General features: G+C 35.9%; 1 protein-coding gene across 3 annotated transcripts in view; it reads right to left on the bottom strand.

Moving 5' to 3' along the window:
• Window positions 1-2,177: 2,177 nt before the first annotated feature.
• The window catches only part of LOC106882399 (uncharacterized), an 87,407-nt gene continuing 77,484 nt past the window's right edge, over window positions 2,178-12,100 (bottom strand). For all 3 annotated transcript variants that reach the window (XM_089342066.1, XM_089342067.1, XM_089342065.1), the window contains 2 exons: window positions 7,609-7,681; window positions 2,178-2,368 (listed from right to left, as the gene is read on the bottom strand). In XM_089342066.1, coding sequence (XP_089198192.1) covers window positions 7,658-7,681 — 24 coding nt within the window. In that variant the 3' untranslated portion in view covers window positions 2,178-2,368; window positions 7,609-7,657. The remainder of the gene's footprint in view (window positions 2,369-7,608; window positions 7,682-12,100) is intronic.

The following is a 12,100-nucleotide window of genomic DNA, read 5'->3' on the forward strand; positions in this document are numbered from 1 at the left end:
GATGCCCATTAAGAGACAGATTTATCACAGCTGAAATGGTTTTGACCATAAGTCTGCTTGATCAGAGCTGGCCTGAGGTTAAACAACAACAAAACCAATTGTAATGGCCCATTGAGGACACCTATACATGGTCGCTCAACATGCTAGAAATAGCAACCAAGTCTCCACTCAAATCCCACCTTAACATCTTGAGAGGAGGAAGAGCACATCTTAGGATAATGTTCCTAGATACCCTAAAGAGACAGACATTCCAATCAGGACCATCCTTTGTTAGGTGGTCTTTTTTTCTTGATCAGGATTGATCTGGGACTACCTTCACTTACTAACATTGTACATCAATTTAACTAACAAGCTGTGTCTTCTCTCTTTCTCTCTCCTTCTGTGTTTCCTCTCCTACCTCTGCCACAACAGCTTCTGTTCATCTGAATGTGTTGTACCTATGTTGGTCTACTCTGTTGTTTGGAAAGAGGAGGAGGAGGGAGGGATTGTGGAAGTAGAGAGCTATACATGTAAGCATGCAAAGTTTCGTGTCCTAATATCACTTAATATCATCTGAAAGAGATGACAGTCATCAAATTTACCATCTATCTCTTGGGTAAAATCATTGATAAACAGAAATGCCAATAGTACTCCAGAGACTGGTTTAATAAAGCTATCACATCTATAAAGGTATCACAATGAAAAGAAAAAGAAAAACAACAAACAACTGGTCCTCAACTAGGCCTTCTGTCAGTATCTTCTGCAAAAATGGTCTTGATTGTCATTGTGACGAGAAATATCTTTGGCATTAAAAGCTAATGAGGAAGTCTCTATGCAGTCACTTGGCCAGCAAGAGATAGCAACTAAATTTCCTTCAAATCACAGCTTATCATTTAAATAAAATGTACATTGGAGAATGTGGTCTTAGGTACATTGTGCCAAGAAAAAAATATGTATAACCATAAGACTATTCAATGAGCATTGGTCTAGTGCTAAACTAGACCAATGCTCATGGTCTTGTGACCACTTGACATTAAACATGAAGACCTGATGTTTGTTGGGGAGAAGAGAGAGTGGAAGGTTCAAATCTTTCCCAAATGTATTAACAATATCCAGAGAGAGATTTGAAATCTAGTTGCAGTTTCTGCTCTCCTTGAGTTTAGCCTCCCGCTCTATAAAGGGTGACGCAGTATTAACAATAATAATAATAATCCTTTCTACTATAGGCACAAAGCCTGAAATTTGGGTGGAAGGGGTTAGTCGATTACATCGACCCCAGTGTTTCACTGGTACTTAATTTATCAAAGACAAAGTTGACCTTGGTGGAATTTGAACTCAGAATGTAAAGATGGACAAAGTCCCTAGTGGCATTTTGTCCAGTGTGCTAATGATTCTATCAGCTTATCACCTTAATTAATAATGGTTTCAAATTTTGGCACCAGGCCAGCAATTTTGGGGTTGGGGTTAAGTCAATTATATCTATCTCAATGCTCAGCTGGTACTTATTTTACTGACTCCCAAGAGGGTGAAAAGCAAAGTTGGCCTTGGTAGAAATTGAACACAGAATGTAAGGCTAGAAGATATGCCAATAAGCATCTTATCTGATGCTGACCAATTCTATCCTTTTGCTGCCTTTATAATAATAATAATAATAATAACAATAATAATAATAATAATAATAATAATCCTTATTACTATAGGCACAAGGCCTGAAATCTGGGAGAGGGGATAGTTGATTATGTCAACCCCAGTGCTTGACTGGTACTTATTTTATCAACCCCAAAATGATGAAAGGCAAAGCCAACTCAGCAGAATTTGAACTCAGAACATAGTGATGAGCAAAATACTGCTAAGCATTTCATTCAACATGCTAACAATTCTGCAAACTCACTGCCTTAATAATAATAATAATAATAATAATGATAATAATAATAATAATAATAATAATAAATATAATTCTTTCTAATTTTGGTACCAGGTCAGCTGTTTTGAGAGGCTGGGTGTTAATTGATACCATTGATTTGAGTGCTTTACAGGTACTTTATTTTATTGACTGTGGAGGGAAGAAAGGCAAAAATTGACCCTAGCAGGAATTGAACTCAGAATGTATACCACAAGGCATTTTGTACAATGCTCTAACAATTCTGCCAATCCAGACACCCATTAGTTTTTTTTTTGCCTGGTTTTAGTGAAGGCTATTTTATGTAGTAGTAGTAGTAGTAGTAGTAGTAGCAGTAGTAGCAGTAGCAGCAGCAGCAGCAGCAGTCAGCTGTGCAAGGATGAAGTTTCCATTTTGATATTTACAGTTTACAGTCTTGCACTTTGAATCCTCAAAACAGGATCACTTGATAAATTACACTTGGAATTTTCTTCTTACTATATTCATTATCTGAAATGATGATAATAATAATAATAATAATAATAATAATAATAATAATGATAATAATAATGATAATGATAATGATAATGATAATAATAATAATAATAATAATAATAATAATAATAAACAACAGCAACAACAACAACAACAATGAAAACAACAGCAACAGCAACAGCATTAAAAATAATCCTTTCTATTATAGGCACAAAGCCTGAAATGTGTGAGGGGTAAGGTAAGTCGATTGTATTAATCCCATTGCTCAACTGATAATTACTTTACTGACCCTGAAAGGATGAAAGGTAAAGTTGACTTTGGTGGAACTTGAAATCAGAACATAATTGTCCAACTCATGCCAGCATGGAAAACGGATGTTAAATGATGATGATGACACTCTGTACAATCCTTTACACTTTGTGGGAACCCTTAGTGATTATCATCATCATAAGCATCATCAGCATCATTATTATTACTATTATATGCTTGACTTTAATAAAGTTAGGTCAAGTTATTGCTATGACTAAGGTGCCATATATTTGGTTTTGCACAAAGTATTGTTCTAGAGAATATATGGCACCCTAGTCATAACACCAACTTGACCTTCTAACTTGTTGTCCCTTGAGGTCTCTGGGTGAGACTTGGAATCAACTTGCACAAACACAAAACAAAAGTCAAACATATAATAGTAATAATAACGATGATGACTATGATGATGATAATCACTTATTTACCAATAATTTTTTACAGTTTGTTTAGACAATATTGTTAATCATTCTTTCATTCCTCTACTCTTTTTATCACAGCCTTTCTGCTCATCAGGCATTTGTGTCTCTCTTCTACTATTATCCCTGTTAGGAGTTCCCATATATTTGGTAGATGTGCAATTGCTTCAAGACAAATCATACATGGAAATGCCGTCAGCCTGGCCTGCTTGAGAGGCCAGTGACAAAAATTTTCTCTATGCACTAATCGTAGGCATGGCTGTGGTAAGAAACTTGCTTCCCAACTACATGGTTCAGGGTTCAGTTCCGCTGTGTGACACCTTGGAGCAACTGTCTTCTTCTATAGCCTCAGGCCAACCAACAGAAATGTAAGATGCCATGTTTTTCTCAAAAGCCTAACACACTGCCTGGTCCAGCAATCAAGACTATGATGTTGTAATTTCAAGTGCAATACCCAAACCACTAAGCCATATACTTTCACCAGACTAGACTGACCTTGCATGCTTGCTTCATGCTCTTGTTTCATGCTATTGCTTGATGGGGCTGGGGTTCTCCCAGGTTAGCAGTCTCAGACACGTCATCATGCATAGAGACAACCTGGCCCACCAGTGCTTGCCACTGCTGATGGTCCCATGCCAACCCCTCTGCATTCTCCAAGGTGACATTGAGCCTCTGGAGATCTTCCTCAATCGTGTCCAGTCATCTGGTGCAGGGCCTTCTATGAGGCCTCTTCCAGTCCACAGCAGACTGACCTGGGGCTAAATAACAGCAACAACAGGAAAAACAATAATAATGATACTATCTCCCAATGAGACAAGATCATAGAGTTTACATGAACACATGAGTACTTTTAGTAATCAGTGCTTGTTTTAATGGCTCTTGGTGGGATAAAAAGGTCATGGTGACCATACCAGAATTGGAACTCAGAAATGTAACTGAATACTGTCAGTGTGGCTATTAATGTGCCTTTCAATTTTATCAACCAGTGAAACAAGACTTAGACAAACGTGATCTTCTGCCACATCTGATTAAGATCTCACGCTGTCGAGGATCTTTTTTTTTTTTTTGTTTTACTTCCAAGGCCAATTAGATATGATGCACATTCACACTGAGAGAAATCATCATCATCATCATCTTCATTTTTCTTCTTCTTTTTACTATTATTATTATTATTATTATTATTATTATTATTATCATTATAATTATTATTATTATTATTGTTGTTGTTTTTATTTCCTTCGTTTTCCTCCTCCTCTTTCGTCTTCTCTTTCACTTCCTCCTTTCTCTTTCTCCTCCTCCTCCTCCTCCCCTCCTCCTTTTTCTTCTTCTTCTTCTTCTTCAATGTCCCTATCAATGTCGTGGACACCATTCAAACAAAGAGGGGAACAAAAACTAGTAAAACTAGACAAGAACTTGTATTTTCAGTTTATACAAAAACAGTGACAACTTAAAAAGAAAGAAGTCTGTCGAATGGGCTAAATTGTTTTAGCGATGGTGGTAGGCGTTGTGGCAGTGGTGGTGGTGACGGCGGTGGTGGTGGTGGTGGTGGTGACGGCGGTGGCAGTGTGGTGTTAATGGGTAGTGGGAAAGGCAAGGAATTGAGACAGAAAGAGAAAGAAAGAGCAAAGAGACTGGCCTGAGTATAAGTATATACACATGCAACCATTAAATATATGTATACACACACACACATGAGTGTGTGTGTGTGTGTGTATGCATATATATATATATATATATATATATATATATATATATATATATAATAAATGATAAATAATATATAATATATATACACATGCATATATGGGTACAGGACATCACCAAAGGTGCAAATAATATGAAATATGTAAACAAACGAGGGAAAAATGAGTGAAAAACATAAACAATGAGAGAAAAATGGAAAACAGGACAAGTTAACACAGAGAAAGGACCCTTCATCAGATGTCGGCTGTCTATCTACTCCTCATTTCAAGCATTCAATGACAATATGAGTCTTCAAAGACAGTTGCTCCCATAAATTCTAAAATAAAATTTAGGATTTGTGGAGGGTCAAAGTTGGGAACAAAAAAATGACAGTGGAGACATACAAGGAAACCAAACGAAAACAAACATGGAGGGTTGTTGGGCCAGAACGAGAGGAAAATAGTGAATGCTGGGAGAGAGAGAGAGAAAGAGAAACACATCCACTTATTTAAATGTTTGTGCAGGAAAAAAAAAGATGGTCATATGTGAGCAATGAGAGAGAGAGGGAGAAAGGGAAAGAGAGGGAGACAGATAGAAAATGGTGAAGGAGGGAGGGGGAGAAAAAGGGAATTAGAGAAGGAGACACACACACACACACACACACACATACACATACACACACACACATATATATATATATATATATATATCTTCGAAACGCCTGTGTTAGAATGGGGGTAGCTGAAGTAGGAAAATGTTCTCTATGTGGCTTGTTTGTGTTCTGTACTCTGGTTATTATTATTTTTTTGTCTACGTTTTGTTTGCAATGTCCTGTACCCAGATATGCACCTATATATACAGGTAGACGTAGGTATGCACATACCTGTATGTATATATGCAAGGGCATCCAGCTGTAGAAACTCTGCCAAATTCGATTGGAGCCTGGTGTTGCCATCCGGTTTCACCAGTCCTCAGTCAAATCGTCCAACCCATGCTAGCATGGAAAGCGGACGTTAAACGATGATGATGATGATGATGATGATATATATATATATATATATATATATATATATATATATATATATATATTGCAGACAATAGAACTTAATACAGTCCTCTCAATTGCCAGCTCTTGTCAAACTGTCCAACCCCTGCCAGCACACACACACACACACACACACACACACACACATATACACACACACACACATATACACACATTATATATATGCCTGCACATACCAGCCTCACATCATCCACTAATAAGACAGTTATTAACTAATATGTTATTATATAAATAAATTACTCAAACAGTTGGTAACATTGGTAGAGGACCAGCCAATGGATTTTGTGCTATTTAGTTTTTGGTTCTTTACCTCTTGGGGTTCAAATCCTGCCTGAGCCAACTTTGTCTTTGATCTCTCCAGAATCAATAAAATAAATTTCCAATTACTGAGTCTTGTGCCAATGTTAGAAACAATTAAAGATAGTGAACTTGCAAAATTGTTTCGAGTGTCAGACAAAATGTTTTGCAGTATCTGTTTCGGTTTTTTACATTCTGAGTTCAAATGCTACCAGAGTCAAACTTGCCTTTTATCCTTTTGGGGTCAATAAAACAAGGATTAGTTGAACACTTGGCTAACACTTTCCCCTAATATTTCAGGCCTTGTGCCTTTAATTGAAAGGATTTAAAAGCAGCAAGCTAACACAATTGTTAGCATGCCAAACAAAATACTTAGTAGCATTTCATTTGTCTTTATATTTATATTCTGAGTTCAAAGTCCACTAAGGTGGACTTTGCTTTTCATCCATCTAGAGTCAATAACACAAGTACCAGTTGAGCACTGGGGTCAATGTCATTGACTGGTCCCCTTCCCCAAAATGTCAGGCTTTGTGCCTATAGCAGAAAGGATTATTATTATCATTATTATCAGTAGTAGCAACATTGACAAATACCAATATTTGTAGAAACAAATATTCAGTGAGAAAGCCTGATCTATTTGTTAAATGAAAAGCAAACATGCATCAGGAATATCAATGGCTAAAAACTGTTGATAAGAAATAAAAAACAAGACAGAGAGAGAGAGAGAGAGGGGGAGAGAGAGAGAGTGAAAGAGAGAGAGAGGGGAGAGAGAGAGAGAAAGAGAGAGAGAGGGGAGAGAAAGAGAGAGAGAGGGGGAGAGAGAGAGAGAGGGGGAGAGAGAGAGAGAGGGGGGGGAGCAAAATAACTTAAAAAACAAAAGCCAAGGAATTTGAGAATTGAGAGAGAAGTGGGGATGTTGTTTGCTAAATATTTTTGTAATTCTTTGTCAAACTTCCCAGGTTTTGAACTTGTTGATTTAACATTTTTCATGTATTAGAGAGTGTTGGTGCCTGCAATGTATTGATATTATTATTATTATTATTATTATTATTGTTGTTGTTGTTGTTGTTGTTAAGGCAGTGAAACGGCAGAATCGTTAGCAGCATTTCATCTGTCTTTATATGTTCTGAGTTCAAATTCCACCAAGGTCAACTTCGCTTTTCATCAAGAAACAATCCTTAAGCATGGCTGTGTGGTAAGAAACATGCTTCCCAACTGCATGGTCCATGGTTCACTACCACAGCATGGCACCTTGGACGAGTGTCTTCTACTATAGCCTTGGATTGACAAAAGCCTTGTGAGTAGATTTAGTAGATGGAAACTGAAAGAAGCCCATCATATATGTGTGTGTGTGTGTGTGTGTGTGTGTGTGTGTGTGCGTGTGTGTGTGTGATTGTATGTATGCTGCTTTCAATTTCCTTCGAACAAAGTCTGCAGAGTCAAAAGAAATCAATATTATTAGAATTTTTTGAGCAAATATTTACCTCTGATGCATATTCAGAGATGCGTCTGAGTTGTTTTTTCATCTTCCATTCACAATGTTGTTGTTCTTTGTGGCTGAAAAATAAATTATATCAAGATAAGAGTGGTAGATTAACAAGAAAATTAATAAATTTTTGTCACAGTTATATCATTGAAAGCACTTTTGTAAAAAAATAACGGTTATCTTAATCAAATTCTTTACATTAATTTCCTGTATGGGTAATGTTCTATCTCTCTCTCTCTCTGTGCATATAATTCTGTAATTTTAGGAACATACCAAACATTATGGAGAAAAGAATGAATGCAATCTTAATTATAATTGTATTATTGAAGATAATTTTTAAAAACAAAAAAGGTGCTTGTTAAAAGTGAATGCAAGATTCATAAACCATTAGATTTTCAATATAGTGTTACATTCAGCTTGACAGAAGGGTTACTAAACTGCTTTGGAACTTCTAACATATAAACAATATTCCAATGTGGAATCTTAAATTTTGTGGGAAGGAAAGATAACAGAATGGCAAATTGTAATCAAAGCTATCTTAGTGTTTTGCTTAGCACAGAAAAGGATTTATTGAAGAATTTTCCCCAGCCAAGGACCTACCTGAAATCTAAAAGCGAGATGTTTTCCCCTTGTACTCCTGAATGGAAATGTACCTTAGCCAACTGGTCAGTTCTACTCCCAACAGTAAGGTCTGCCTCTTACCCTATTAGTAGCCCTCCCACCATGAATAATGAGTATATTTTCCATATACCCAACACTTATACACATCCTTACATATACCTCCTCCCACTACTCTCCCCATCTCTATCTTTCTCTATTGTCTTACTCACTGTTTCCATTTCATCCTTGCTCCATATTCATCCCACAATCAACATATAAAAAAAGCTGATGTGCAAAACAATGGTGAAAAAGAGATCAATCTAAAGGACATAACTCCGAAGGGCTTAAGAGCCAGCTTCATTTTTTCCTTTTATTGTGTCTCTTTTTTTCATCAATGAGTTTTATTCAATTATTTTTTAATGGTAACTAAGAATTGCCACTGGATGTGGTGGTTTCAGGCCTCTAGTAACAAAGAGACCAAGATATACTTTTCCATTTAACTATGTCAAATGTTTGTTAATGTATACCTTCCAACACTTGAAAGATTCTTTAACATGAAACCATTCAATAACATGAATCAGCTGTTAAAAAATTAAAATTGAAATATTGTGTAAATAGTTTACTCACTGTATTACCTAATATATGTGCATTTATGTATGTATGTATGTATGTATGTATGTATGTATGTATGTATGTATGTGTGTGTGTATGTATGTGTGTATGTATGTGTGTGTATGCAACCATGAATGCATGTATGTATGTGTGCATATGTACAGACATATGTACAAGCATGTGAGATTAAGAAGTGTGTTTAGTCCTACAGCATGACACCTTGGGGGAGGGGGCCAGATCAACCCCAGTACGCAAGTGGTACTTAATTTATCGACCGCGAAAGGTTGAAGGCAAAGTCGACCTCGGCAGAATTTCTTTGAATGATATTGTATGGTTGATGTGAGAGGCCAGATCTAGCTAGTTTGAACATAAAACAAGTAGAATATTTGGGCTTGATATGGCCTGTTTAAATACCAAGAGGTTAGTACATTTGGTGAAGAGCTGGTAGAATCGTTAGCACGCCGGACGAAATGCTTAGCGACAATTCTTCCAGCTTTGTGTTCTGAGTTCAAATTCTGCCGAGGTTGGATGTTACCTTTCATCCTTCCAAGTTAGATAAAACAACTATCAATCAAATATTGAGATCGATATAATCGGTTAACTCTCTCCCCGAAAATTTCAGGTTCTTCGTGCCTATAGCAGAATAGACTGGAGTAAAACATGAAAGAACCAAGTTCAAATTATTCACCTCCACACCTTTGAGGCAGTAGATCCGATTCGTTATTCGGGGGTCGATAGATTAAGTACCACTTGCGTACTGGGGCCGATCTAGCCCCTCCCCAAAAATTTCAGGCCTTGTGCCAAGAGTAGAAAGGAATATCATTTTAAGAATTAACAGTTACGTTGTCGAAATCTCATAGCTACAAGATAATGAATGATTAATTCAAAACATGAATAACACCTCCCGTTGGTGCATATTTGTGACAGTGAATACAGCGTAGGTGGGTTTTGACTGTCTTCATTTTTAAACGTAATATACCTTCGACTTCGGCAAACAGACCTACAATAAAATGGCCGTCCATTGAGGTTCGCACGCGACACACTACGCTACTGATTCGTAATGAGTTAATGCATAGTGATTCAGTGTATTGTGTGAAATAAAATGTGTGTGTGTGTGTATACACACACACACACACACACACACACGTGTACACTTAATTCAGTGTTGTTAAAATTATAGCGGTACACTGAATACGTCATTCGTTCAAGAATATATAAAGTTGCGTCGCATTGTATTTAAAAACGGAATTAGTTGTGCAAATAGAATTCTAATTACGTTTTAAAATAAATAATGAGGTACAAAACAAAAGTCATGTTTCCATCGCCTTTGTTGCTGTTTTGAGATATGTTTGAATATTCATCACATTCAACTGTGATTTAGATTAGATGAAACTTGTCAGAACTTGATTGGAATTGACCTAAACATAGCTAAATATATAATTGAATAAAACCTTTGAAATGTTATTAAAACAATGTTACGTTTTTAGAATATGATTTCAGGTACGTATTGTTTTTGGTTGCATTTGTTTCAGAATTGCGATCGTCTGCTATATTATCACGTGCTTTCATACAAGTAAAGTTTTCATAGATGACCTTGAGGTACATAAATATTTAATTAAATGAATAATCTTTAAAACATCTGAAACGTTATAAAACAATGCTGCAACATTTTTAGAACAATGACTTCTACACACATTATTTTTGGTTGCATTTGTTTCAGAATTGCGATCGTCTGTTGCTTGTTCACATGTTTTCATACGAGTAAAGTGTTCATAGATGACCTTGACATGTCTAAATATTTAATTAAATAAATAGTTTTTCAACCATTTAAAACGTAATAAAACAATGCTGCAACATTTTTAGAACAATGACTTCTACACACATTATTTTTGGTAGCATTGACTCAGAATTGCGATCGTCTGTTGCTTGTTCACGTTTTCATACGAGTAAAGTGTTCATAGATGACCTCGACATGTCTAAATATTTAATTAAATAAATAATCTTTCAAACATTCAGAACGTTATAAATCAATGCTGCAACATTTTTAGAATAAGGCTTCCACACACATCGTTTTTCGTTGGATCATTTCGAAATTTTGCTATCGTCTGTTACATTATCACGTGTTCACATACGAAAAAGGTTTTCATAAATGAACTTGATATACCTAAATATTCAATTAAATAAATAATCTTTCAAACATTTAAAACGTTATGAAACAATGCTGCAACATTTTTAGAACATGACTTCGACACGTCTTACTTTTCGTTAGATTATTTCGAAATTGCTATCGTCTGTCACATTCTCACGTGTTCACATGCAAATAAGGGCCGCATATGCGAATATAACAGATTACTGCATATGCACTAGCTTCTATTCCATGCTTCAATCTTATTCGGACGGAGACTCCTCGACAATAATCATATGCGTGAACATTGCCAATGAAATTCAACTTTCAACGAATAACTTTGACTTATCAGACAGGATTTTCTCCGACATACAAAATAATTCAAATTTCAGATTTTTATTTACTAATTTTGAATCTAGCTCAGACCACCAAAATTTTCTCCGAAATTTGGTTTTATTTTAACTCTTTAGCATTCAGATTATTCTGTCGGATGTAATGCTTATTTATTCGTGTTGTTTTGAGTTAATCATACATTATCACATAACTTCGAAATTTCGATGATATGATTGTATATTTTTAGAATGACCTTGTAGGGTATATTTGAGAGGCCAGATCTGGCCGGTTTGAGCCGTAAAACAGATAGAATATTTGAGCCGGTTTAAATGCTAATAGAATAGGTTTATGATTTTCGTTGCGTGATGACGTTTTCCATAATGATCTGAACACAGCATTTCCACCATAAATTTAATCACATCGTACTAAAATTTTCTGTGGTTCCATTCTTTACTTTATTCCATTAAACTATCATTTAACTATTTTGAACTGCTTTTCCTACTTGTTGTCATTATTGTTCATTTTACTGTTGCTGTCTCTGTTATCGGGACTGCTTCTCTCTCTTGTGATTATACATGGCTAACTACTACACAATTTATTGCCTCAACCAGCAACTTAGAGGCCAACTATATGCAACCCAGTTAATTCTACCGGTACAGAAACTCCTCACACAATTGTCCTAAATGCACAGTAATCTTCTAAAATCAGTCTCTCTGAGTTGATTCAGCTTTATACACAAAACACACATACACACTAGAATAGATGTAACATTGCCATATGAGACTCAAATACAGTTCTGGGTTTCAAAAATCTTATAAAA

This window comes from Octopus bimaculoides, chromosome 25, assembly GCF_046866305.1.
Source record: "Octopus bimaculoides isolate indiv1 chromosome 25, ASM4686630v1, whole genome shotgun sequence".
Lineage (NCBI taxonomy): Eukaryota > Metazoa > Mollusca > Cephalopoda > Octopoda > Octopodidae > Octopus > Octopus bimaculoides.